Below are 25,377 nucleotides of genomic sequence, written 5' to 3'. Positions count from 1 at the left end.
TTGAATAGAACAAGAACAATCTTAGGATTTTTTTTAAAACATTTTTTTAATGTGCCAAAAAAGACTTAAGTAGCTCATTTAAGAAATGTAAACGTTAACTTAGACTTTTTATGTGTTTGCTTATTTTAAGATATACTGTGTAGTGCAAAAAGACTCAAGTTATTGATGCAGCCTTTGAGTTCCATCCATGTGAAAACAGAAGCTCTGGCATTAACAAAACTAGAAGTCTGGTGGTACTTAATGAAGAGACTTGGATCATATCTTCCTGCTAATTTTGAACAGGTAACATAAATGTTCATTGTTTCTTTAATTCTTAAATTCTTTTTCTTTTTTGGGGGGGGGGGAGGGTCCGGTCGTGGGGCCTGAACTCTGGGCCTGGGCGCTGTCCCTCAGCTCTTCAGCTCAAGGCTAGCGCTCTACCACTTGAGCCACAGCACCACTTCCAGCTTTTTTATTTTTGCTTATGTGGTGCTGAGGAATCGAACCCAGGGCCTCATGCATGCAAGGCAAGCACTCTACCACTGAGCCACCTTCCCAGCCCAAATTCTTAAATTCTTAATAGTAGTCTTTTTTTTTTTTTTTGGTTACATTTGCTATGTGATAGTAGACCACAGTCTTCAGGAGAGCCAAAAGAAGTTTTTGTTTTTTTTTTAAGTGCCAATCCTAGAGCTTAGATGCTGTTTCCAAGCTTTTTTTGCTCAAGGCTAGTGTTCAAATTATCACTGGTCACAGATCCACTTCTGGCTTTTTGGTGGTTAATTGGAGATAAGAGTCTCAGAGACTTTCCTGCTTGAGCTGGCTTTCAACCTCAATCCTTACTTGGCCTCTTGAGTAGCTAGCATTGCTGGTGCGCACCACCAGTGCCTAGCTAAGACCTTTTTTTTTTTTTTAAACTGAGAAGTTGGATTTTGCTGTGGAGAATATTCTCTAATGATCTGAAGTAGAGCCCAGGTTTTTTTGTTTGTTTGGTTTTTTGGGTCAGTTATGGGTCTTGAACTCTGGGCCTGGGCGCTATCCCTCAGCTCTACAGCTCAGGAAAGAACCCTACCACTTGAGCCATAGCGCCACTTCGTGTTTTCTGGTGGTTAGGAGATAAAGAGTTTCATGGACTTTGTTGCTCGGCCTGGCTTTGAATTGCAGTCCTCAGATCTCAAGCCTCCTGATTCAGCTGGGATGACAGGCGTGAGCCACCAGTACCTGGTTGAGTCCACTGTTTTGGAAAAGGAGATTTACATTTTATCTGCTTTGAAGAAGCTTCGTAAAACAAGATAATTGAAAATAAACATAGATGTATAATTGAAATCATAACAAATTGTCCAAGTTCTTACATTACAAGAGTTTTTTTTTTTTTTTTGCCAGTCGTGGGGCCTGAATGAACTCTGGGCTTAGACGCTGTCCCTCAGCTCTTCAGCTCAAGGCTAGTGTTCTACCACTTGAACCACAGTGCCACTTCTGGCTTTTTTTGCTTGTGTGGTGCTGAGGAATAGAACCCAGGGCCTCATGCATACAAGACAAGCACTTTACCACTGAGCTACCTTCCCAGCCCATTACAAGAGTTTAATAGGCCGATTTTCTGGTTGTCCAGCATTTTTATTGGAATTAATTAGTATCAAGATGTGATTGATAATGGGATAATTTTGTAAATAGTGGGCTGCAGCATTGATCCAGCAATAGAGGACCTGTCTACCTGTCTTGACCATGGTAAGGCACTGAAGTGAATGCAGTACTACTGAAAAAGAGTGTAAATTGAGTTTTTTGGGTTCTTTTTTTGAACCTGCCTGGGGTTTGAACTATGGGTCTGGGTGCTGTCCCTGAGTTTCTTTCACTCAAGCCAAAGCTCTGCTTCCAGTTTTCTGGTGGTTAATTGGACATAAGAGTCTCATGGCTTTTCTGCCCTTGTTGGCTTCAAATTGCAAGCCTTAGATGCCAGACTCCTGAGTAGTTAGGATTATAGGCATAGGTGTTGAGCCACTGGTGCCCAGCTACAATATTGTGTCTCTACTTTGACTGTTTTAGACTGACCTTTCATGAGACTGGTCAGGTTCAGAGTTTCCAGAGCATTGACTGCTCATGAAATTTCTGGTTTTGGATCTTTTCAGATATATATTTTTTTAATTAAGGGTGTTCAGAAATTTGTATTATAAAAGACTTTAGAAACAGGAGAGATCTATCTAGATAGATTATAAGCAGACATTTTGTCCTTTTTTTCTTGTCCTAATAGGTTTGTGTGCCCCTGATTCAGAGTACAATCATTGATAATAATGCTTCACCTAGAAGCAGTTCATCTCGTTTACCCACTTCTCCAAATTTAACTCCTATGACTCCTGTACACAAAGGTAAGAGAGATGTCCTTGCTTTTTTGAAATGAATGCCTTTGGGAGGAGAAACAATAAGGGAAAGGTATGATCTCCCTATGTAGCTCAGGCTCAATTCATTACAGTTCTCTTGCCTCAGTTTATATGGAGTGCTGGGATTACAGGTTTGTGTCACCCTTTCCCCCCATCCCCCGCCCCCTTTTTTGGTGCTGGTCCTAGCTCACACACAGAATGTATAGATTAATAGTTTCAACATGGCAATTAATAGCTTGTACAATTGAAATTGTATTTATTATTTTTGTGTGTTCATGTTCTGGTTTTGGGCTTGAATACTGGGCCTGGTATTTTGCCCTATTTTTTTTGCTGAAGGCCAGTGCTTTTACCACTGAGCTACAGTTCCACTTTCAGTTTTTTGGGTAGTTCATTGGAGATGAGAATCTCAAGGACTTTTCTTGCCTGGGCTGGCTTCAAACCAAAATCCTCAGATCTTGTCCTTCTGAATAGCTAGGATTACATGTGTGAGTCGTCAGCACACAGCTGTTTTATAAGACATATTTTATTGAAGAGAAAATGGGTGCATTTGGGCAACAGAAAAAAAAATCTTGTATAACTTTTTGTTTTTCCTTTTTAAAGGTGCTTCCCCGTATGGAGGTCCTGCAACTCCACGTTCAAGTTCCAGTTCAAGTTCAAGTGGAATGTCCACAATATCTTCCATTCAACTTTTGGGACTAGAAATGTTGCTTCACTTTTTGTTAGGTCCAGAAGTCTTGAGTTTTGCCAAGCAACAGAAACTTGTATTGAACTTAGGTATGTAAGTGTTCTTAACATAATTTACGATAATAATTCAGATTAATTAACTTTTTTTTTTAATTTTATTTTATTTTATTTGAGAACATACTGTACAGAGGGGTTACAATTACATGGGCAGGATAATGCATACATTTCCTACCAAGCATTGCAGCCTCCTCCTTTGTTTACCCTTCACCTCCCTTCCCAGCCTCCCCCCACCCAATCATACCCCCCTCCCCCCCACACCGACATTGTAAAGCTGGTTTTGACATGACATTTTGTACTTCTCATTGTTGCAACAGGTCCACCTGAATCCTTAAACGACTTGTTTGTCCCCATCTCCTCCACATGTTATACTGACATCAAATATAGTGAAAGCGGGGGTTACACTGTGGGGGAGGGACATACAAATCAACAAAGAAATAATCTTATAAATGCGTTAGAAACACATGCATGAAAGAAACGAAAACATTAAAATACATATTTAAGGGTTCATTTTCCTAACATCACATTATCTGACCTTTTCCGCTTGACTCATACCTATACTAGATATTGCAAATAAGGGAAACCATGGGACCTATGTTTCTTTGGGCCTGGCTTACTTCACTTAATATAATTTTTTCCAAACCTTTCCATTTCCTAACAAATGGAGACAGATTAATTAACTTTTGATGAGGCTTCTATTTTCTCCACTGCGCAATTGTAATTCTGTATAATCTTTTAAATAATAAGCACTTATTCCAACCATCTAAAATTTTATAAGTTGATAAATTTGCTTCACATATTTTTTTTGTTTTATATAACTTTATGTTTTCTCCCTTTTAGAGCCACTTGAACATCCGTTAATCAGCAGTCCTTCTTTTTTTTCCAAACATGCACATATCCTCATCACTGCTGTTCATGATAGCTTTGTTGCAGTTGGAAAAGATGGTTCAGGTAATTACAAGAACTTTTTTTTATTTATTCAAAATTATTTTGGGAAGTTAAAGCAAGTATTTATATTGTACCAAAAATCTTTATGTTGATTTATTTAATCCTTGAGGCAACATTTTGTCAGTTCATTTTACAAATGGAGAAACTGCGTTGTATAGGGAAGTATGTAACTTGTGTTAATGTATGTATAAGAATGTAACTTACTATTTTGTGATCGTACTGAGACTTGAATTCAAGCTTGGGAACTGCCCCTGACCCCTTTTGCTCAAGGCTAGTGCTCTATCACTTGAGCCATAACTCCACTTCTAGCTTTATTTTTAAAAAAAATTTTTAAATTGGAGCCAAAAGCCTCACTGACATTTCCTATCCACTCAGATCTCAGCCTCTTAGATAGCTAGGATTATAGACAGGAGCCACCAACATATAGCAGTGTATTTATGACAAATGGTGATGTGATTCTTGTCTAGGCTCTGTGACTGGACCCCTTTGCATTAAGATTTCTGTGTTCTGAACAGCAAAACATCAAAATTTGAATAAGTGGTGTATTTGTGTAATAGTAGCACTTTGAAATCTGAAATTACTTAGGGGCCTGGATGCTATCCCTGATAATTTTATATTTGTGTAATAGTAGCACTTGGGAATCTGAGATTACTTACCTCTGACATTTTTAGTGGTTAATTGGGCATGAGAATCTTGGGCTTTCCTGCTTGGGCTGGCTTTGAGTAATTATCTTCCAGGTGTCAGCCTCTTGAGTAGCTAGGATTATATAGGTCTGAGTGACCAATGGTTGGCTTTTTTTTTAATTCTCTCTAACCTAGTTGGTGAATGAAGCATACTTTTCCCCCATTAGATTGGTTGTCAGAATGCCTTTAAGTCATTGTTTTTTTCCTTTTCTTAAAAGTGATCGGTATTGGACTGAGAATGTGGCTTAGTAGTAGAGTGCTTGCCTAGCATACACGAAGCCCTGGGTTCGATTCCTCAGTACCACATAAACAGAAAAAGCCAGAAGTGGCACTGTGGTTCAGGTCGTAAATTGCTAGCCTTGAGCAAAAAGAAGCTCAGGGACAATGCCCAGGCCCTGAGTTCAAGCCCCAAGACTGGCCAAAACAAAAACAAAAAGTGATTGGTATTCAATACAGAAAATACAGATAATGGGGAAAAGATAAATTGCGTGTACTTAGTGGTATTTACTGGCCAGATTATATTATGTACCTGAACTTTCTATGAATTTATTATATATTCCTCTGTTACATATCCCAGTGTTAGCATGTTACAGTCCTGTTATAGAAAACAAGATTAATGTTTTCCAACAAAAATGAAGTGGTCTTTTCATGAATGTGTGGATGTATAAATAATGAAATTGTATTCAGATTACCTAGGTATTGCTCAATTTGTTACTGATATAAGGGAACAAGAAAAGCTTTGTTAAAAGTGGTTATTTTCTTTGTTTAATAGATGCAGTGGTCAGTGCTATCTGGAAGGAGCTAATTATCTTGGTGAAGTCTGTGACTGAGTCAGGTAAGCATTATTACACTGAAGTTGAAATCTTTGAATTTCACATGTACTTTAATTTTTTTTGCCAGTCCTGGGGCTTGAACTCTGGACCTGGGCTTTGTCCTTGAGCTCTCTGTGCTCAAGGCTAGTGCTATACCACTTGAGCCACAGCATCACTTTCGTTTTTTTCTGTTTCTGTGGTACTAAGGTATCAAACCCAGGGCTAATTCCCAACCTTGTACTTTAAATTTTTACAGTTTTTTTACACTAATTTAAAGTGATTATTGACTTAGTAAAAAAATTTTTTCAGAAAGAAAAATTTCATCTCACCTGTATTAATATGTTTAGAACCATACACTTCCCTTTGCTTCTTTTTGACAGGTAACAAAAAAGAGAGGCCAGGTTCTGAAGTTTTAACCCTAATACTAAAATCTTTGGAAAGTATAGTGAAATCAGAAGTATTTCTTGCATCAAAAACACTAGTAAGTACACCTGAAAATTGATTTTAAAGTTCATGTTTTGGAATTGAGTTTATGTTGATATTTTCAGAGATTAGAATTGAGGTAGACTTTTCATTGGAGAATTAGCAACATAGTTTTAATAATACCATCACTTCACAACTGCTACAGATTTTTGTTTGTGCTAGGGCTACAGATTGAACTCAGGGCCTAGGCACTGTCCCTGAGCTTTTTTGCTCAAGGTTGGTATACTGTCACTTAAGCCACAGCTCTGTTTCTGACTTTTTGATGATTAATTGGAGACAAGAGTCTTGTGGACTTTTTTTGCCTGGGCTGGCCTCAAACCACAGTCCTCAGATCTTAGTATACTCCTGAGTAGCTGCGATTATGGAGGCGAGCAATTGGCTTCCAGTTATATATTAAGAGAGTTTTTTTGATATTAAATGCATTTGAATAGTCTCATAAATTGAACATGAAATAAGTAACGATTTACAGGTTTTCTTTATGGATTGACAAATGTACTAGGAAGTACAGTGTTCTTAATATTAAGGAAGGATGTAGAGCAGATAATGTAAATTGCTTTTTTACCGAGTTAAATGAATTTGAGCAATTGATTTGTGTTTGTGACCACTTCGATTCATCTTTAAAGATCCAGTATAATAGAGGTTAAATGTTTGAGTTGATACGTGTAAAGGACTAAGGGCCAGACACAAATAAATCCTGTTGATGTGTTTCAAAGCAAAATATGTAAAAGCATTTTTACTAATTGTCATTTTTAGGACACCTTGCATAGTGTCACAATACAAGTATGGTTAGATTTTACATTAATACAAATTGAGAACAGTTTGGTGGAGGCTTAGCTCTAGCAATTCTGGACCCAGCTTCTAGTTTGTGTTGTAAACCTGTTACTATTGAGGATATACAGAATTTCTTTTCTTTTTTCTTTTTTTTTTTTTTGTTGGTCATGGGGCTTGAACTCTGGGCCTGGGTGCTGTCCCTGAGCTCTTCAGCTCAAGGCTAGCCCTCTACCACTTGAACCACAGTGCCACTTCTGATTTTCCGTGGTTAATTGGAGCTAAGAGTCTCACAGACTTTCCTTCCTGGCCTGGCTTTGAACTGGTCCTCAGAGCTCAGCCTCCTTAGTAGCTAGTGTTACAGGGAGTGCCAACAGCACCCAGCTCAGAATTTTTTAGCAGCATAAAAAATAGAAATATCCTTATCATCCATGGTTGAATAAACAAATGATGTACATTCTTAGGAAAACATCTATATGTTGATGCAAAAATTCTTGTTTCTGTTAATTCAGATATATACAAGCAAATAAATGTATATTTACATTAATGAATGAACACTACTTGTAGAAATTGCTAAGTTATAAAAATATTTAACATTAGTGGACTTAGCTAAGTAGAAAGACTATATGACTGAATATTGTAAAACCTTTTATCTTTCTTAGGTCCTCATGGAAATTACAATTAAAGAACTTCCTCAGAAAGTATTAGGTTCACCTGCATATCAAGTTGCTAATATGGATATTCTTAATGCAAGTATCTTCAATGTAATGATATGATCAAATTGGTAACTTCTCCCCATCCCCAGAAGTTCATGTTTTTTATTTGCTTTATTACAAGTGGTAGATTTTTTTAAAGTTTTATGATGACTGCATTCAAAATATGTTGACTAAGTTAAAAAAAAAGTAATAGCTTAATGTGAATAATACAGTGCTGTCAATTGTTCTGGATTAAGTAATTGACTAAAGTTGAGGTTTTTTTTTTCTTTTTGGGTCTGGTTGTGGGGCCTGAACTCTGGTGGGCCTGGGCGCTGTCCCTCAGCTCTTCAGCTCTTCAGCTCAAGGCTAGTGGTCTACCACTTGAGCCACAGCACCACTTTCGGCTTTTTTCTTTTTTGCTTATGTGGTGCTGAGGAATTTAACCCAGGGCCTCATGCATGCAAGGCAAGCACTCTACCACTGAGCCACCTTCCCAGCCCTACAGTTAAGTTTTCTATTATTGTTAAATATTAAAAATTTTGTAAGATTAGGAATATTAGCTTAATGTGAAACATGCTTGTTTGCATGATATGTAGGTATGTGAGTCCAGGAGGTTTTTAAGTCAATGCTCTTCATGTCTGGAATCACACACATTCCTTGATACGTAGACAGAATAGTTAGACTAGAACATGCTGATTGATACTTGTATTTAGGGTTGTTTTGTTTGTTCTTGGAGTTAGGATATCTCTATATCTCAACCTGGCCTTGTCCTCAAACTCCTTTTGCCTTAAGCCTCCAAGATACTGCGATGATAATGGGACCACCATACCCAGTATTGAATGTAGCTTTGGTAATAAACTAGTCATACCCTAAATAATACTATATTTCTTAAATGACTGTTTGTAGAAAACAAGTACATTATTCCTTGAAATGGGATTGTTTTTTTCCTTTTTTCAGGGAACTCCAGCTTTGTTCTTAATTCAGTTATTTTTCAACAATAATCTTTTGGAATGTGGTGTAGCAGATGAAAGGTAAATTTAAACTTTAACTTGAAACTTCATATTGTTTCTGTTGTGAAACAATGCCCCAATATACGAGATTCTTTTTTTTTTGTCATAAATGAAGCTTTTCAAAATCAAGTCTTGCTTTATATATGTCTTCATAATATAGCTATACGTCTATATGTAGCCAGTAGCTTAGACTGACTTCTGATTAGATTGTCCTTCCTTATTCTTTCAAGTGCTGATATTATAAGCATATTCCACCAAAAGTTTTTGGTTTTTGAGAGTCTTGTTATGTAGCTCATGTTGATGTAAAGCTTGTGTATCACCGTACATGGTACTGTGTTTTTTTGCGGGGGGGATTCCTGGGGCTTGAACTATGGGCTTAGGCATTGTTCCTAAGCTTTGTGGTCATGGCTAGCACTCTGCTACTGTTCTGGCATTTTGTGGTTAGAGATAAGAGTCTCAGGGACTTTTCCTGTCCTGGCTGGCTTCGAACCATGATTCTTAGATTTCAGTCTCCTGAGTAGGATTACATGTGTGAGCCACTGATGCCCAGCTACCATATTTTTTTTTTTAATGAAAAAAGGATGTATCTAACCAATTATGGCAGTTCATGCCTGTTATCCCAGTAATTAGGTAACTGAGACAGGAAGGTGGTAGGTTTTAGGCCTCCCTAGACTACATAGTCTGTCCCCTGTCTCAAAAAAAAAATAAAACCACCTCTTTGGCCCACACCTGTAATTAAAGCTGTTCAGGAGATAGATATGGGGAGAATCCCAATTTAAGGACAGCTTTGCCAAAAAGTTTTTAGCAAGATCCCATCTCAGCAGGAAAGCTGGGCTTAGTGCTATATATTTATTGTGCTAGTTGTGTGGAAGTTAAAAGTAGGAGGACCACTGTCTAGGCCAACTCAGGAAATAACTGTAAGACTGTGTGAAAAATAAAGGAAAAAGGGCTAGGGTGTGTCTCAATTGGTAGGGTACTTATCAAATGTGAGCCACTAAGTTAAATTCTGTACTGACAAAACAGATTTTCAGAACAGGTTTTGTAAATTGCCATTTCTTGTTTTTAACAATGTGAATCTGCACAAAGTACTTATTAATGGGATTTTAATTTGTTTAGGTTTTTCCTCAGTCTGGAAACACTTGTAGGCTGTGTGCTTTCTGGTCCAACATCACCACTAGCTTTCAGTGATTCTGTATTAAATGTTATTAACCAAAATGCAAAGCAGTTGGAAAACAAGGAGCATCTTTGGAGAATGTGGAGTATTATAGTTACCCCATTAACTGAAATGATCAATCAGGTATAGTAGAAGTCTGCTACATATTTCTCCCAGAATTTTAGGTTCTTTTTCTTTTTTTTTAATGATAAGAAAATGAATAGAAGCTTGAATATGAGTAGATGACAATTACTCAATTCCTGTGTAATTAATAAATATGTATTGTTAGATTTGATGTGATTGAATATTTTTGTAGTTTCCCTGTATTTCTGCCTTATTTGTCAACAAAGTAGTAGAAATGATTAGCTCTGTTTTCTCCAGTGGTTTATAAAAGGATTTGAATGGGATTATAAAGTCTTATGTTTACATGAGCTTTTTTTTCTTTTTATTATGTATATTTTTGCTTCATGTTTGCTACAGGGACTTTATGTATCCTACTCTGGCCTCCAGCTCTCTGTCTTCTGAGCTCTGTCTTCTGATATGTGGGTCCTTAGTAGTTGTATAAGTAGGGAACACAGTTATTTGGGGGTGTGGAGTAACACTGGTTACTGCTCTTTAGTCCAGGTTGGCCATGAACTCAAAATATCTGCCTCAGCTTCCTGAATGCTTAGATTACAATCATGTGTGCCACCATTCCTTGCAAATTATATTCTTGTGGTCAAGTCATGATTTTGCCAGTTTATTCAGTATTCTAAGTTAGCAATCTAAATTGACTGTTTCTGACATTTTAAGTACTTGAAAAGGTATCAGAGTTGATATTATGTAGCACAAGTTCACTATTTTTGGAAATATTCTTTGAGCTGAATCCATATACTTCACATGGATATCATATGAAGACAGGTAGAGTAAGCACATTATTTAAAGATACTCTATAAGAAAAATAGTTCACATATCTAAAATCCTTCCTACTCTTGGACAGCAGAAGTTTTTGGGTTTTGTTTTTGTTTTCTTGGTTGGTCTTAGGGCTTGAACTCGGAGCTTGGGCTCCGCCCCTCAGCTCTTTAGCTCAAGGCTAGGCCTCTACCAGTTGAGCCACAGGCAACTTCCAGTTTTCTGGTGGTTAATTAGAGATAAGAGTCTTAAGGACTTTCCTCCCTGGTCCTGCTTTGAACCGTGGTCCTCAGATCTCAGCCTCCTTAGTAGCTAGGATTCCAGGTGTGAGCCACCAGCACCCGGCAGCAGAAGTGTTTGTAAAATCCATACTATGTGTTTGTAGTAAAAGATTTTGGGAGTTGCTTCTCTTTTAAGGCTTTAAATCAATACATTAGTTTCCATATATTCTAGGAGTAAATTGCTACAACCTGATGATTGAAAAGCAACAGGAGATGGGTGCCGGAGGGTCATGCCTGTAATCCTGGTTACTCTGGAGGCTGAGATCTGAGGATCACGGGTCAAAGACAACCTGGGCAGGAAAGTCTGAGAGAGACTAGAAAACCAAAAATAGTACTGTGGTTCAAGTGGTAGAGTACTCACCTTGAGCTAAAGAGCTTAGTTAGAGTGCTCAGGCCCAGAGTTTATACTTAATGACCAACCGAGGGGGGGCGGCGGGGAAAGCAACAGGAATTGATTGATTGATTGATTGATTGATGGCAACACTGGGATTTGAACTTAGGAGTATTCAGGTTCACTCATTTGGTTGGGTTGCTTGTTGGGTTGACACTCTACCACTTCAAGCCATACTTTTTACTGGTTATTTTTGAGATGGAATCTAGCTTTGATCTTGATCCTTCAGATCTCAACCTCCTGAGTAAGATCATAGTCTTGATGAGTCACTGGCACCCAACTAGGATTTTTTTTTTCCAGCAACAAAGAAAAAAAATTTCGTTTCTAATTCTTGGAGTTCATTTCAATAAATACTATTTTGTATGTTCAGATGGACATGGGCATTGTGCCTTTATGCTCCTCGCCTAACAGTATTCTGCTTTGATCTCAACTATGTGAGTGTCTATTACCATGTCTCAGTGTATTTTAGAGCTTCTACATATGTGGCTTATCTCAATTAACATGATCTGCTCTTGGTCCATCCATTTCCCTGCAAATGGCATAATATTCTAATAGCTGTGTAAAATTCCATTGTATAGGTACCACATATTTTGGATCTACTCACCTATTGTAGGGCATCTGAGCTGTTCCCACAACTTGCCTATTGTGAATAGTGCAGCAATGGACATGAATATGCAAGTCTCTTGGCTAGTGATATTCTGGGTAGAAGCTCAAGAATGATTGCTAGGTCATAGGGAAGATCTATGTTTAGTTTTTTGAGGAACCTTCAGAATGCTGTCCAAAGTAGTTAGGAGTTTAATATATTTTTTTTCCTTCAGTGTTAAATAAAAGCCCAGGGCTTGGCAAATACTCCTTTGTGGCACCATATCCCTAGTCCCAGTAATAGGAGTTTTATTTTCATAGTTGTGAAGACCAGAAGTCCAAAATCAGTGTATTGGATAGGATTGCTTCTTTCTGGAGCTCCGAGGGACAATCTATTCCCTTTCTCCAGTTGATGGTATCTGATAATCCCTTCAATTTGCCTTATTTGTGTTATCCATATCTTCTTCATTCTTTCCCTCCATCTTCACATATTATTCTTTTGTGATGGTTGTTGAACTCTTCTCTGCTTTTATGTTGATGTTGATCCAGGTTTTCGTGTGTGCGTGCGCACGTGTGTGTGTGTATGTATGTATGTATGTGTGCGTGCGTATGCGTGTGCGTGCATGCATGTGCGTGCGTGTGCACGCAGCATGCGTGCTTGCTAGTACCGGGGTTTGAACTTAGAAACATGAGTGCTGTCCTATAGCATTTTCACTCAAAGCTGTTGCTCTATAGTTCTACTTCAGCCGTAGTTGAGCCATAGTTCTACTTCAGCTGGTGATTAATTGGAGATACGATGTCATGGACTTTCCTGTTGTGTTGACTTCAAACCTGGATCCTCAGATATCAGCCTTTTTGAGATTACAGAGATTAGTCACTGATACCTGGCATTTTTCCTCTTTTAAGGATACCATTCATCATATTCAGGTCCACCTCACTTCAATATGACATCATTCATAGGTCTAAAGGTTAGGAATGCAACATCTCTTAAATATATTGTCATGGTAGGGCACATTCTGTGTTAACATAGACCATTAAAGATGGTAATTTGTCATAACTTTATTTTTCCTATTTCAGACCAATGAAGTTAATCAAGGTGATGCCTTAGAACACAATTTTAGTGCCATCTATTCTGCTTTGATTTTGCCAATAAATCATGTTTTTTCAGAACAGAATTTTCCCACAGTAAGTCTGACAAATTTTAAAATTATATTTCTGTGTTGGTACTGTCTCTTAGCTTTTTTACTCAAGGCTTTTGCACAGCTCCGCATCTGGCTTTTTGGTGAATAATTGGAGATAACAGTCTCTGGCTTTCAGATCTCAGCTTCCTGAATTGGGATCACAGATATGAGCCCTGTGCCTGGCCTGGCTCTGTGTTTTTTTTTTTTGTCGGCCGTGGGGCTTGAACTCTGGGCCTGAGCACTGTCCTTCAGCTCTTCAGCTCAAGGCGAGCGCTCTACCACTTGAGCTACAGCGCCACTTCCGGTTTTCTGGTGGTTTATTGGAGATAGGCGTCTCTCGGTCTCTCCTGCCCGGGCTGGCTTTGAACCACGATCCTCAGATCTCAGCCTCCTGAGTAGCTAGGATTACAGGCGTGAGCCACCAGCGCCCGGCTTCTGTGTTGTTTTTATGCATAAGAAATAATGCCAATATTAAGTTTTCCTAAAATAGCACTTTGATGTGACTTTACTATTAGCATTAGGGGAAGGAAAAAGGTAAAAACATCAAGATTCTTTTTACCTTGGGTTCTTTTTTGGTCAGTGTGGGGCTTGAACTCAGGCCTGGTCGCTGTCCATCAGCTCTTCAGCTCAAGGCAAGTACTCTACCACTTGAGCCACACGCCACTTCGGTTTTGTGGTAGTTTATTGGAGATAAGAGTCTCACTGTCCTTCCTGCCCTGACTGGCTTTGAACTGTGATCCTCATATCTCAGCCTCCTGAGTAACTAGGATTACATGCGTGAGCCACCAGCGCCTGGCTACCTTGGGTTCTTTTTTTTTTCCCCTTCGGTCGTGGGGCTTGAACTCTGGGCTTGGGCACTGTCCCTCAGCTCTTCAGTTCAAGGTGAGCGCTCTACTGCTTGAGCCACAGCGCCACTACCTTGGGTTCTTAAATTAAAACTTTTAAGGGAGTTGTGTATATTCCCTTATATTCCTCTATGACATCTTAAAAATATATATTTTAAAAGTACCTAATTATATATATATATATATATGCACACACACACACACATACATATACATATTGTGTGTGTGTGTGTGTGTGCTGTTCCTGGGTCTTGAACTCAGGGCCTGCACATTGTCCCTGATCTTCTCTATGAGTCTTAAAGACTTTTCTTCCCAAGCTGTTTTTGAATTGGAGTTCTCAGATCTTAGCCCCCTGAGTAGTTAGAACTACAGTTGTGAGTCACCTAGTGCTTGGCTCTATTTAATAGTTGTTAAAACAAAATGTGAAAGATACATTGGTTCTATTTTATACACCGGTATATATTTATAAAATTCCTTTTATTAGGTCACCATGAAGACATTACTTAGAACTTGGTCAGAATTATACAAAGCATTTGCTCGTTGTGCTGCTTTGGTGGCAACAGCAGAAGAGAATTTATGCTGTGAAGAACTTTCTTCCAAGATACTGTCTAGTTTGGAAGATGACATCCTTTTGGTGAGTTGGTCCCAGTATTGACGTTTTTCCACTTAAAGGATTCTTGGAAAATGGAGATAAAATTTCAGTTGTAATTATCAATCATTAAAGAGGCCCAATTAATATTAAGTTCATCTTTGTAAACCAGGCTGTGACTTCAAGCTTTTAGATCCTTTTTATGTGGCCATGAGCGTTAAGATTGCTTGCTTGCTTTTTCTTTTTTCTTTCTTTTTTTTCTTTTTACTATATGCCGTTTGGTGCTTAACGTTATTCCAGAGTAACAGTGCCAGGCCTTGGCTGTCTTGGTCCTCACTTTTTCATGTTTATAGTTAGATGTCAAAAGTCTGATTTGTTTGGCAATGATTGTGTTACAGTGAAAACTAACCAAGAAAACATGACTAAAGTACACACCACCCAAAAACAAAGGCTGGTGCACTACTACTTTAGCCATACTTCCATCTTTTTGATGCTTAATTGGAGATAGAGTTTCATGGTCTTTTCTTTCCTGATTGGAAAGATTGGCTTCAAACTGGGATCTCAGGTAGCTCAGATGGAGTAGCTAGGATTGAGCAGCTAGGATTATAGGCATGAGCCACCAGCATACAGTATCTCCTTGCAAGCTTATAATAATCTTCACTCAGTAGATCTGGGAAGTTATTTGCAATCTAAATGAGTGTTTGCGTGTCATTGAGAAATATTCTATTTTTCTAGAAGTGAAAACTTCCTAATTTGAGTTCATTTTTACTTGGTTGCTCTAGATTAGGTATGTTTACAATTGCCATATATTTTTAATTTTATTTATTTTTTTGTCTGCTGTGGGGCTTGAACTAAGGGCCTGGACACTGTCCCTAGCTTTTTCATTCAAAGCTCTCCCTCTTTGAGCCACAATGCCACTCTGGTCTTCTGGTGATAAATTGGGATAAGTCTCTCTGGGACTTTATGCCTGGGCTAGCTACAAATTATGATCCTTAGATCTCAGCCTCCTGAGTAGCTAAGGTCTGAGCCACTCCTGCCTGACTGTTGCCATATGTTTGTAATAAGACTGTTCAGCTGGGCCCCTGTAATCCTAGCTACACAAGAGGCTCTGATCTGAGGTTTTTGGTTCGAAGCTGGCTTGGGCAGTAAAACCTGTGAGATTCTTATCTCCAGTTAGCCAAAAAAGACAGAAGTGAAGTTGTTAAATCAAGTGGTGGTAGAGTGCTAATTTGGAGCACAAATACGTAGGGACAGCTCTCAGGCCCGGAGTTCAAGCCCCAGAACAAGCACCAAAAAAGCAAAAACTTCCATATGGGGATGCAGGGTAGTAGTGTATGTGTGGTGTTTAATTTTTTGTTGTTTCTTCTCCTTTTTCTGGTGCTGTTCCGGGGGCTTGGCCTTGGCCTTATGTTCTCATTTGGCCTTTCTCCATTTAAGACGTGCTCTACTACTTGATTCATACCTCTTTTCAGCTTTTAGCTGATTATTTGGAGATAGATTCTCATTGGCTTTTCTGTTCAGGCTGATTTCAAACCTCAGTCTTCAGACGAGATCGGGTGCGTTCAGGGTGGTATGGTCGTAGACTCAAACCTCAGTCTTCAGATCTCAGCCTCCTGAATAGCTAGGATTACAGATATGTGCTTCTAGTGCCTGGCTAATTTGTATTTTAAATTAGAGAACTGGAGTGAAGCTACGTAGCACAGAATATAAACCTGGGAAAGAGCTGTAAGGCTAAAACTTAATAAAGCTAATGTGTATGAGCAACAGTACTGGTATTAGAAAAGAAATTAAGCACACGCTTACATTTTTAAGGCTTTAATTTAGGAAGAAAAGATGACTGAATTTTAATTGTATTGAGGTATACATTGAAGTGCAAATAAAATTGCACTAAAAACACCCCTGTTGAAGCTCTAGAGGGAGGATTGGGTACAGGACCAAGGGGATACCAAAATCCTCAAATGCTTATAAAATCCTTTGCATTAAATAATACAGATTCATATGGAACCTACATACTTCCTTCTATACTGTGTATGTGTCTGTGTGTACAGGAAAGTTTGAAAGTGTTTGAACTCCTGGCCTTTTATTCTCACTAGGCTTTTCCACTCACAGTTATGATCTGCCACTTGTCCAAACATTTAGTTCTGACTTTTTCCTAATGAATTGGAGATGTGTCCAAGATTTGTCTGCCTTGTGTGGCTTTGTCCATAGTCCTCAGATATCACTCTCCTGAATAGGGCTGTAGGAGACATTGGCACACAGCTTCCATACACTTTAAATCATTTAGGTAGGTGCATTAAATATTTCAGTGGAATGTAAATGGTACATACATAGTTGTAGTAGTGTTCATTTACAGACTCAGTTTTTTTGCATTATCTGTCCACATACAGCCATGTATGTAATTGCTATTTTAACTGCTGTACAGTTTTCTGTAGTATGACTATACCTACCATTGTTTGAACCGTATTTTAAGGATATTTTATTTCCCGTTACTTACTACATATATCATCCCGGTTATTGTCTTGAGAAATAAGATTTATTGTTTTCTCTCCATTTTACTATTTGATACCAAATTAAATAAGAAAGTAATAATTATTTTGTTAAAGTCTTAACTGTAAAAGATGTTAGCTAACAATTGACATATGCTCTTCTTTATTTTTATTTTTTGCTGGTTATGGGCTTGAAGGCCTGAACTCAGGGCAGGGTGTGGGTGCTGTCCTGAGCTTTTGCTCAAAGCTAATGCTCCACCACTTTGAGACACAGGGCCACTTCTGGTTTTCTGATGGTTAAGTAGAGATAAAGAGTCTCATGGCCTTTCTTGCCCAGGGTGGCTTTGAACCATGACCCTCAGATCTCAGCCTCCTCAGTAGTTAGAATTACAGGTCTAATCTACTGGCTGCCAGCTTTGCAGTGTTTTTATCTGTGTCCTTAACTTTTTTTGAGACAGATTCTGAGTAGCTTAGTTCTGGCCTTGATATTATAAGCGTGTGCTGCTGTGCTTCATTGTTTTTGAGATAAGGTCTTGATGTCGTTTTGGTCAGCCTACAACTACAGATTCTTCTTCCACAGCTTCACAGTTTTGGGAATGTAGGCTTGTGCCACCATGTTTGACCCTTTATTCTATTTGTAATTTCTTGTGTCTTTCCCCTTTTTTCTTCTAAATCAAGATAATCTTTGAGCCTGGCTTTGTTTTTATTTCAGATATATCAGAGAGGATGAAGAAAATATGGATGAACTATTTTTTTCCCATTTTGTATTTAATGAATACTTGTGTAATTATCAAGGGGAATATTAGGAAGAATTAGTTACTTGAGCTGGTGGTAGAGAGCTTGTCTAGGAGCCCGAGCAATGGCACGGGAGCTACAACCTTTTAATTTGAATCTTAAATTATGATTGATATAATGAGTTCTGTATGTATCAGGAAGATTAATATTTCCCCTATGTTGAGGTACATAAATTATGGGAAATATTTCTCAGCATATACTTAGACTTTATGTGGTAAAAATATGAAATATGATAATTGTGAGATTCCTTGTTGCTTATTTATTGAATATACTAGTACTTTGTAAGCTAGACTTGTGCCTATGATCCTAGTTACTCGGGAGGCTGAGATCTGAAGATCACAGTCAGCCTGAACAAGAAAGTCCGTGACTCTTATTTCTAATAAACTACCAAAAAAGTAGAGCTGTGGCACAAGTAGTAGAACACTAGCCTTGAGCAGAAGAAAAGTTTCTAATTATGGTACTTATGTTCTCCCCTAGAATGTGATCTTCTTGGACAGGATTGTACATATTATTACTGTGATGGTTAATTGCATTGACTTTTCACCATATAATAATAAATATCAACCTCAAATTAAGTGTAAGTATTTTTATTACTTTTATTTATCCAATACTGTATAAACAGCTAACCTATGGTTTTATCTATCATGTTTTGATTTTTGATTTTATTTCACTATTTTAATTACTTTGTTAGAATCTTTTTTAATTTTATTTTATCTGTGAACATACTGTACAGAGGGGTTACAATTACATGGGCAGGATAATGCGTACATTTCTTACCAAGCATTGCAGCCTCCTCCTTTGTTTACCCTTCACATCCCTTCTCAGCCTCCCCCCTCCCCCCCAATCCCAATCCTTCTCTTCCCCCCCCTCCCCCCTTGTTAGAATCTTGTATGCATGTTCTCTCTCCTCTCCCCTCTCACCGTCCCTTCTCTGTTTCTTTCTCAGTTCTCCTTTCTGCCTGTCACATACATTGCACACACGTTATCTGTATTCCTTTCTTAAACATAGAATGGTAAATACTCAATTTAATACTCAATTAGGTTATCTAGTTAATTTCTCCTGATAAATTAACCAGATAAATATTCTTTTTTTTTTTTTTTTTTTTTTTTGTCGGTCGTGGGGCTTGAACTCTGGGCCTGGGCGCTGTCCCTCAGCTCTTCAGCTCAAGGCGAGCGCTCTACCACTTGAGCTACAGCACCACTTCCGGTTTTCTGGTGGTTTATTGGAGATAGGAGTCTCACGGTCTCTCCTGCCCGGGCTGGCTTTGAACCGCGATCCTCAGATCTCAGCCTCCTGAGTAGCTAGGATTACAGACGTGAGCCACCAGCGCCCGGCCAGATAAATATTCTTTAAAACATTCTTATTTGGAAGTCTGATTTGAAATAATTATTAACTATACAAAAGAATCATTAATTGGTTACAGTTTGGTAAGAAATGTAAAATCCAAGAATTTGACTTAAAATTTTTTTGTTGGTTTTGGTGCTTGAACTCAGAGCCTGGGTGCTGTCCTTGAACTCTGTATCACTTTGCGCCACAGCACCAGTTCTGATTTTCAGGTTGTTAATCAAAGGTGAGCTTCTCATAGATTTTTCTTCCTGGGGCTGGCTTTGAACTGTAATCCTCAGATCTCAGCCGTCTGAATAGCCAGGATTACAGGCATGAGCCACCAACACCTGACTTTATTTTTACATCTTAGTTATAATTAGTTCAAGTTAAAACAAGTTGTCAGGTATTTAAAACAACATTCTCTTGTTAATTCTGAATTAAGTTGTAGTAAATGTTGAATTATTTCAGTCTAGTACTTCATTCTTGTAAAAGTAGACTTTTGTTTATATGTTCTTTCATTAGTGAAAGGCAACTTTTATTGAAAAATGCTAGTATTCTTTTAAAATACTTTGATTTGCCATTGAATGAATTAAAGATTTCCCCCTCTCTCCCCCCTCCTTCCCTCCTTCCCTCCCTCCCTTCCTTCCTTCCTTCCTTCCTTTTTGGGGTCCGGTGGTGGGGTCTGAACTCTGGGCCTGGGCACTGCCCCTCAGCTCTTCAGCTCAAGGCTAGCGCGCTACCACTTGAGCCATAGCACCACTTCTGGCTTTTTTTTTTTTCTGCTTATGTGGTGCTGAGGAATCTAACTCAGGACTTCATGCAGGCAAGGCAAGCGCTCTACCACTGAACCACCTTCCCAGCCCTGAATTAAAGATTTCTAAAACATACTGAGAAAATTTCTAAAACATAAGGAAATTTTGAGGGGATTACTTTGCTTTTGTTCTCAGTATAGTAGTAATAGGGAGCAACACATTACGAACAGTAAAAATATGTTTATTTGTAGGGCAGAGTACCTTAGGCTCTATATCTTAAAACAGGTTATATATTGTTTGAAATGAATTTCAGCTGACTTCTTGGGCTAATAAGCAGGCTTTAATCTTGCTATCAGAAAATGAAATGATTTCTGAATACTATACATAGCTTACTGCATTATTAGTTTATAAAAAGGAATAGCAGAGATTACTTTGCAAGCCACTGAAGTTCCACACAGCCCAGTGGATGAGTTTTATAGTTACATAATTTTACCAGTGTTGGTATTTATGAAGAATTACATGTAAATTAGTATTGAGTTTACTCATTGTAAACCCTAAGTGAGAAATATTTCTTAGCTTTTTGAAATATTTTAAATAGTGTTACAAGTCAGATGAGTACAATGAATCTTGACCAGTATCTTCCTTTCCAACAATTTTTTTTTAAATTTTATTTTATTTGTGTTTCCAACAATTTCTTACCTTTTAATTTCTTGTTTACCTAAAGAAATCCAGTAATGGGGCTTGGGAAGGTAGCTCAGTGGTAGAGTGCTCGCCTTGCATGCTTGAGGCCCTGGGTTTGATTCCTCAGCACCACATAAGCAGGAAAAAAAAGCCAGAAGTGGCATTGTGGCTCAAGTGGTAGAGTGCTAGCCATGAGCTGAAGAGCTGAGGGACAGCACCCAGGCCCAGCATTCAGGCCCCACGACCGGCCCCCCTCCCCCCCCAAAAAAAAAAAAGAGAAAAGAAAAGAAAGCCAGTGACCTTGCTGCTTAAATTTATTCAGTGAGATTTTGAATATCCATGAATAGAAATAGAAAATTAGGGGTTTCAGAAAGGAAATTGTTACTATTCCATAGTGTAGTATGGTCAAGTTGGGAATTGTGGGTGACTTATTTTGTAATAATTTTAAATTCACAGAAACACAGTAATCAATTCAATTATGTCTTAGCACCACAGAGATCTTCAGATTGGTCCAAAAAGAAGAAAGAACCTCTAGGGAAATTAGCTTCATTGTTTAAGATGCTTGTGAGAATTATGTGTTCTTTCCATACTCTGAGCTTCAAGGAAGGACATTCTGATACATTGCTTGCAATTGGAAACTCAGTCATCAGCATTCTTTCCAATGTACTTGGACATATTTCTCTGCCTTCTGTGATTCGGAAAATGTTTGCAACTTTAATAAGACCTGTGGCATTATTTTACGAAAATTCAAAGTAAGTATTTTGGCTTAGTTTCTGAATTAAATGTATATAAGCAGCATTTTCTCTTGAGCTCTGGTTTTATGGGATTCTAATCTTGATCATTTTTGTTGACAGGTCATTTAGAAATTTTGTTTGTTTTTTAATTAATCCTAGTCCCCTTCAATTTACTGCAGTATTTTCCATTTAATTTGTAATAGAAATAGAAAGTAGAATTGACATGCTACTTACTGTACAATTGTGTAAGTAGGCACTTAATATATGTGTATATCTTCCACCATATACATGAAAATCTCATTAATGTCTGCATAGTATTTCATTAAATAGAATAGGCATGTTTTTTATTCCTTCTCCGCCATAACAGCATATGAACATTATATGTAATCATTACCTGCATTGTCCACTGGTGTAGAATCTGATTCCTTTCATGAAATGTGGAGACTGATATCTGTAAGCGAAGCTACTCTTCAGGTTTGAGAGCTTCAAGATTGCCATTTGAGGCCAGGTCTGGCATAAATTCCCCCCCATCTCAATCAATAAAAAGTGATGTTTAGCTGGGTGTCTGTGGCTCATGCTTGCAATCCTATTAGCTACAGGAAGCTGAGATCCTGAGGATCATGGTTAAAATCCAACCTGGGCAGGAAAGTCCCTAAGATTCCTATCTCTATTTAACCACCAGAAAGCCAGAAGTAGAGCTGTGGCAAGTGGTAGAATATTAACCGTGAGACAAAAACTCAGTGAGAGCACCCAGATTCTGAATTCAAGCTCTAGGACTGGCACAGAATAAGAGCGCTAAGCTAGATGGCACGTACCTGTCATCCCAGATAGAGGGAAGCCTAAAGAGATCTCAGTCCAGGATTTCCCTGGCATACACAGGGCATCGTATTGAGAAAAAATAAAAACAAAAGCTGCTTTGGTTTTGATGTATATGACTCAAGTGGTAGAATTTTTGCCCAGCACAGTGTTAAGATCCCAGTTATTACCCCCTCAAAAGGGGATAAATTACAAAATTGTCCTCCAAAAGTTTGAATTAATTTCATGATCTTTTACTTTTGAAAGGAAGCAGGTAATACTTTAGATGCAATGATCCCAGGTATAACAAGCTTTTATGATTCAAACATGAAAGCTTATATATAAATCAACTTGCAGAGGAAATTCCAAGACATAATTTATACTGTGTGCAGCTTAACCCCAAATCTACAAACTTCATACCTCTGCAAATCTTGGGTCCTATTCAATACCAAGTAGCTAGTATGACCACTTTAAGGTATGACCTTGATTATTACTAATATTTTGTTGTTGTTGTTGGTCATGGGGTTTGGACTCTGGGCCCAGGTCCGGGCCCTGTGTCCGTGAGCTCTTCAGATCAAGGCTAGCACTCTACCACTTGAGCAACAGCATCACTTCTGGTTTTCTAGTGGTTAATTGGAGATAAGAGTCTCACTGACTTTCCTGCCAGGGCTGGCTTTGAACCATGATCCTCAGATCTCAGCCACCTGAGTAGGTAGGATTACAGGCATGAGCCACTGGTGCCCCGCTGATTTTATTTTTAAGATAGATTTGACTCATGCTTAGCAATTTTACTCTTTATATTTGGAATGTTTTATATTATCAAATGTCTATTACTTGTTTTTATGATTGTATTGCCTCATTTTAAAAGTTTGTTAAATAACAGGGGACTTCCTGAAATAGTCATTGCTATTTGTTTTATATGTTTTTCTTCCTAGGCTTGATGAAGCTCCTAAAGTATATAGTTGTCTGAACAACAAGGTAAAAATAGACAATTGTACTTCAAACTTTCATGATGAAAAACAGGCAGTCTTTCTTAACATAACTGTTAATTTTTAAATGGATTTTATTACTAGTTTTTAATAGGCACTTAATATACACAAGCATATTCACATTCCTTAAAAATAACTTTAAATTCATATAATCAAGTCATAACTCATCTCTATATTAAAGTAGTTTCTAATAAGATTTTGTATGTGAAGTTTGTTACAACTGATGTAAAATATTACCTTTTTTGTTAAAAATAAATCTGTAGTATCCATAAGCCATGCAAACTTGTAATTTGTCAGTTTATTAGTGATTATATATTTTTCTTTTCAAATTTAAAAATAGAAACAATATGCAACTTGATACTAAAATATACTTTTCTCTTTTCCTAGTTGGAAAAGTTACTAGGAGAAATTATTACTTGTCTACAGTTCAGCTACACTGGAACTTATGATACTGAACTTCTTGAACAGCTTTCCCCACTGCTGTGTGTCTTATTTCTGCATAAGAATAAACAGATGCGGAAACAGAGTGCTCTGTTTTGGAATGCCACCTTTGCTAAAGTGACAGTGTTGATTTATCCTGAGGAATTGAAGTATGTTAACAATAAAACTTGTTATAAGTATTCTATTATAATTTAAATTGGTGTTACAATATTAACATGAACTTTTCTTATGGGAAACTGGAGAGGCTTTCTTAGTTTCATATTTGGGGTATTCATTAAACATACTGTTCTTTTTTTTTAACTTTTGGGCTTTAGACTTAACTTCAATTTTAGGACCATGGAAAGTAATTAAAATTAATTCTTCCCCTTTGGTGCAGAATGGGAAACATTTCAGATTTCCCTTCCTATGTAGCTTAGGCTGAGTTGGAACTTGCCAGATTGCCCAAACTGTCCTCAATCAAGTTCATGGTTTTCCTGAGTTACTAGGATTACAGACATGTTACTACTATGCTTAGGTACTTATCTCTTCTTTCTTCTTCTTCCACCTCCTTTCTTTTTTCTCTTTTTCCCTTAGGGAGGAATAATAACTTTTCAAAATTACAATTGTTTTATTTATTGGTCCTCTAGTTGAACTCTGTATCTGACTCTTGTTGTTAGCTGGTGCTCTTACCACCTGAGCCATGCCCCCAACCTCACTATTATTGTTAATAAAAAGACAAGGGTAGAAATTTGGTGGCTATTAAAGGTACACATGGGTAGTTAATATTTCTGTTAGATATTTTTTCATGGTAAATAGAATTTTTTTTTTTGTCGGTCATGGGGCTTGAACTCTGGGTCTGGGCACTGTCCCTTAGTTCTTCAGCTCAAGGCGAGCGCTCTACCACTTGAGCTACAGCGCCACTTCCGGTTTTCTAGTGGTTTATTGGAGATAGGAGTCTCATGGTCTTTCCTGCCTGGGCTGGCTTTGAACCGTGATTCTCAGATCTCAGCCTCCTGAGTAGCTAGGATTACAGGCATGAGCCACCGGCGCCCGGCGGTAAATAGAAATTTTGGAGGGCTATTTTTATGAAGAAAAACTTGCAAACTTAAAAAGTATTGAGAAAAAAATAATATTGTATGATTTTCTCCACTTATAAATGTTAGTAAGAAATTTAGTCCTTAAACCAGTCTTCCTGCTTAATAGTTATAGTAAAGCAATCTTGGTAACATGAAAGGTCAGTGCACATGATATATATATATATATATATGTGTGTGTGTGTGTGAATATATATATATATATATATATGTATATATGTATATTTGTGTGTGTATTTGTACTTTTTTAAAGACCAGTATTAAGAGAAGCCAAACCAAAACTTCTGCTTCTGTTGCCTGGTTTGGAAACAGTTGAAATAATGGAAGAATCCAGTGGACCATATTCAGATACAGTAAGTTGATGGTTATTATTTGCCTTTTGAATGTAAATGCTTACTTGTGATTAACAAGGAGAAAAGTGTTCTAAATTTTAAATTTATATAAAGTATTAGATTATCAAATGATCATTTTTTAAAAATCAAATAAGTACTTGGAAGTAAACATATGAAAAAATAACTTTTTGTATGAGGCTTGAACTTGGGGATAGGCACTGTCCCTGAGTGTTTTTTTTTTTTTTTTTTGCTTAAGAGTAATGCTATAACGCTTGAGCCACGGCTTCATATCTGGCTCTTTGGTGATCGGCTGATTGGCAATAGGTATCTCATGTACTTTTCTGCCCAGGCTTTCAAAAGGCCTTTTCAGCCTCTTGAGTAGAGTAGCTAGGATTACAGCCATGAGACACTGGTGCCTGGCTTCAAAAATGTCTTTTTATAATTTATATCGCATGACATGTTTCTCTTAGCATTTATTTTACTTAAAATTAACTTCATCATTATACTGTGAAACATGATTTTGAAATAGTGTATTTACATACTTGACAACATAGTATCAGTTGTCTGGTTTG

The 25,377-nt window shown here is 37.7% G+C and overlaps 1 protein-coding gene across 2 annotated transcripts in view; it reads left to right on the top strand.

Moving 5' to 3' along the window:
• Rif1 (replication timing regulatory factor 1) overlaps positions 1 to 25,377 on the top strand; it is a 69,680-nt gene that overhangs the window by 23,777 nt on the left and 20,526 nt on the right. For both annotated transcript variants that reach the window (XM_070023412.1, XM_070023405.1), the window contains exons 10-25: positions 131 to 282; positions 2,222 to 2,336; positions 2,949 to 3,122; positions 3,930 to 4,040; positions 5,493 to 5,555; positions 5,913 to 6,013; positions 7,446 to 7,532; positions 8,436 to 8,509; positions 9,605 to 9,785; positions 12,864 to 12,971; positions 14,297 to 14,446; positions 18,160 to 18,259; positions 20,929 to 21,193; positions 22,906 to 22,948; positions 23,347 to 23,549; positions 24,727 to 24,826. In XM_070023412.1, the coding sequence (XP_069879513.1) occupies positions 131 to 282; positions 2,222 to 2,336; positions 2,949 to 3,122; positions 3,930 to 4,040; positions 5,493 to 5,555; positions 5,913 to 6,013; positions 7,446 to 7,532; positions 8,436 to 8,509; positions 9,605 to 9,785; positions 12,864 to 12,971; positions 14,297 to 14,446; positions 18,160 to 18,259; positions 20,929 to 21,193; positions 22,906 to 22,948; positions 23,347 to 23,549; positions 24,727 to 24,826 (2,027 nt within the window). The remainder of the gene's footprint in view (positions 1 to 130; positions 283 to 2,221; positions 2,337 to 2,948; positions 3,123 to 3,929; positions 4,041 to 5,492; positions 5,556 to 5,912; positions 6,014 to 7,445; positions 7,533 to 8,435; positions 8,510 to 9,604; positions 9,786 to 12,863; positions 12,972 to 14,296; positions 14,447 to 18,159; positions 18,260 to 20,928; positions 21,194 to 22,905; positions 22,949 to 23,346; positions 23,550 to 24,726; positions 24,827 to 25,377) is intronic.

The sequence above is a fragment of the Dipodomys merriami genome, unplaced genomic scaffold, assembly GCF_024711535.1.
Source record: "Dipodomys merriami isolate MVZ:Mamm:240054 unplaced genomic scaffold, mDipMer1.0.p SCAF_1, whole genome shotgun sequence".
NCBI lineage: Eukaryota > Metazoa > Chordata > Mammalia > Rodentia > Heteromyidae > Dipodomys > Dipodomys merriami.
Note: the sequence above shows the minus strand (reverse complement) of the source record. Positions and strands in the feature narration are given on the sequence as shown.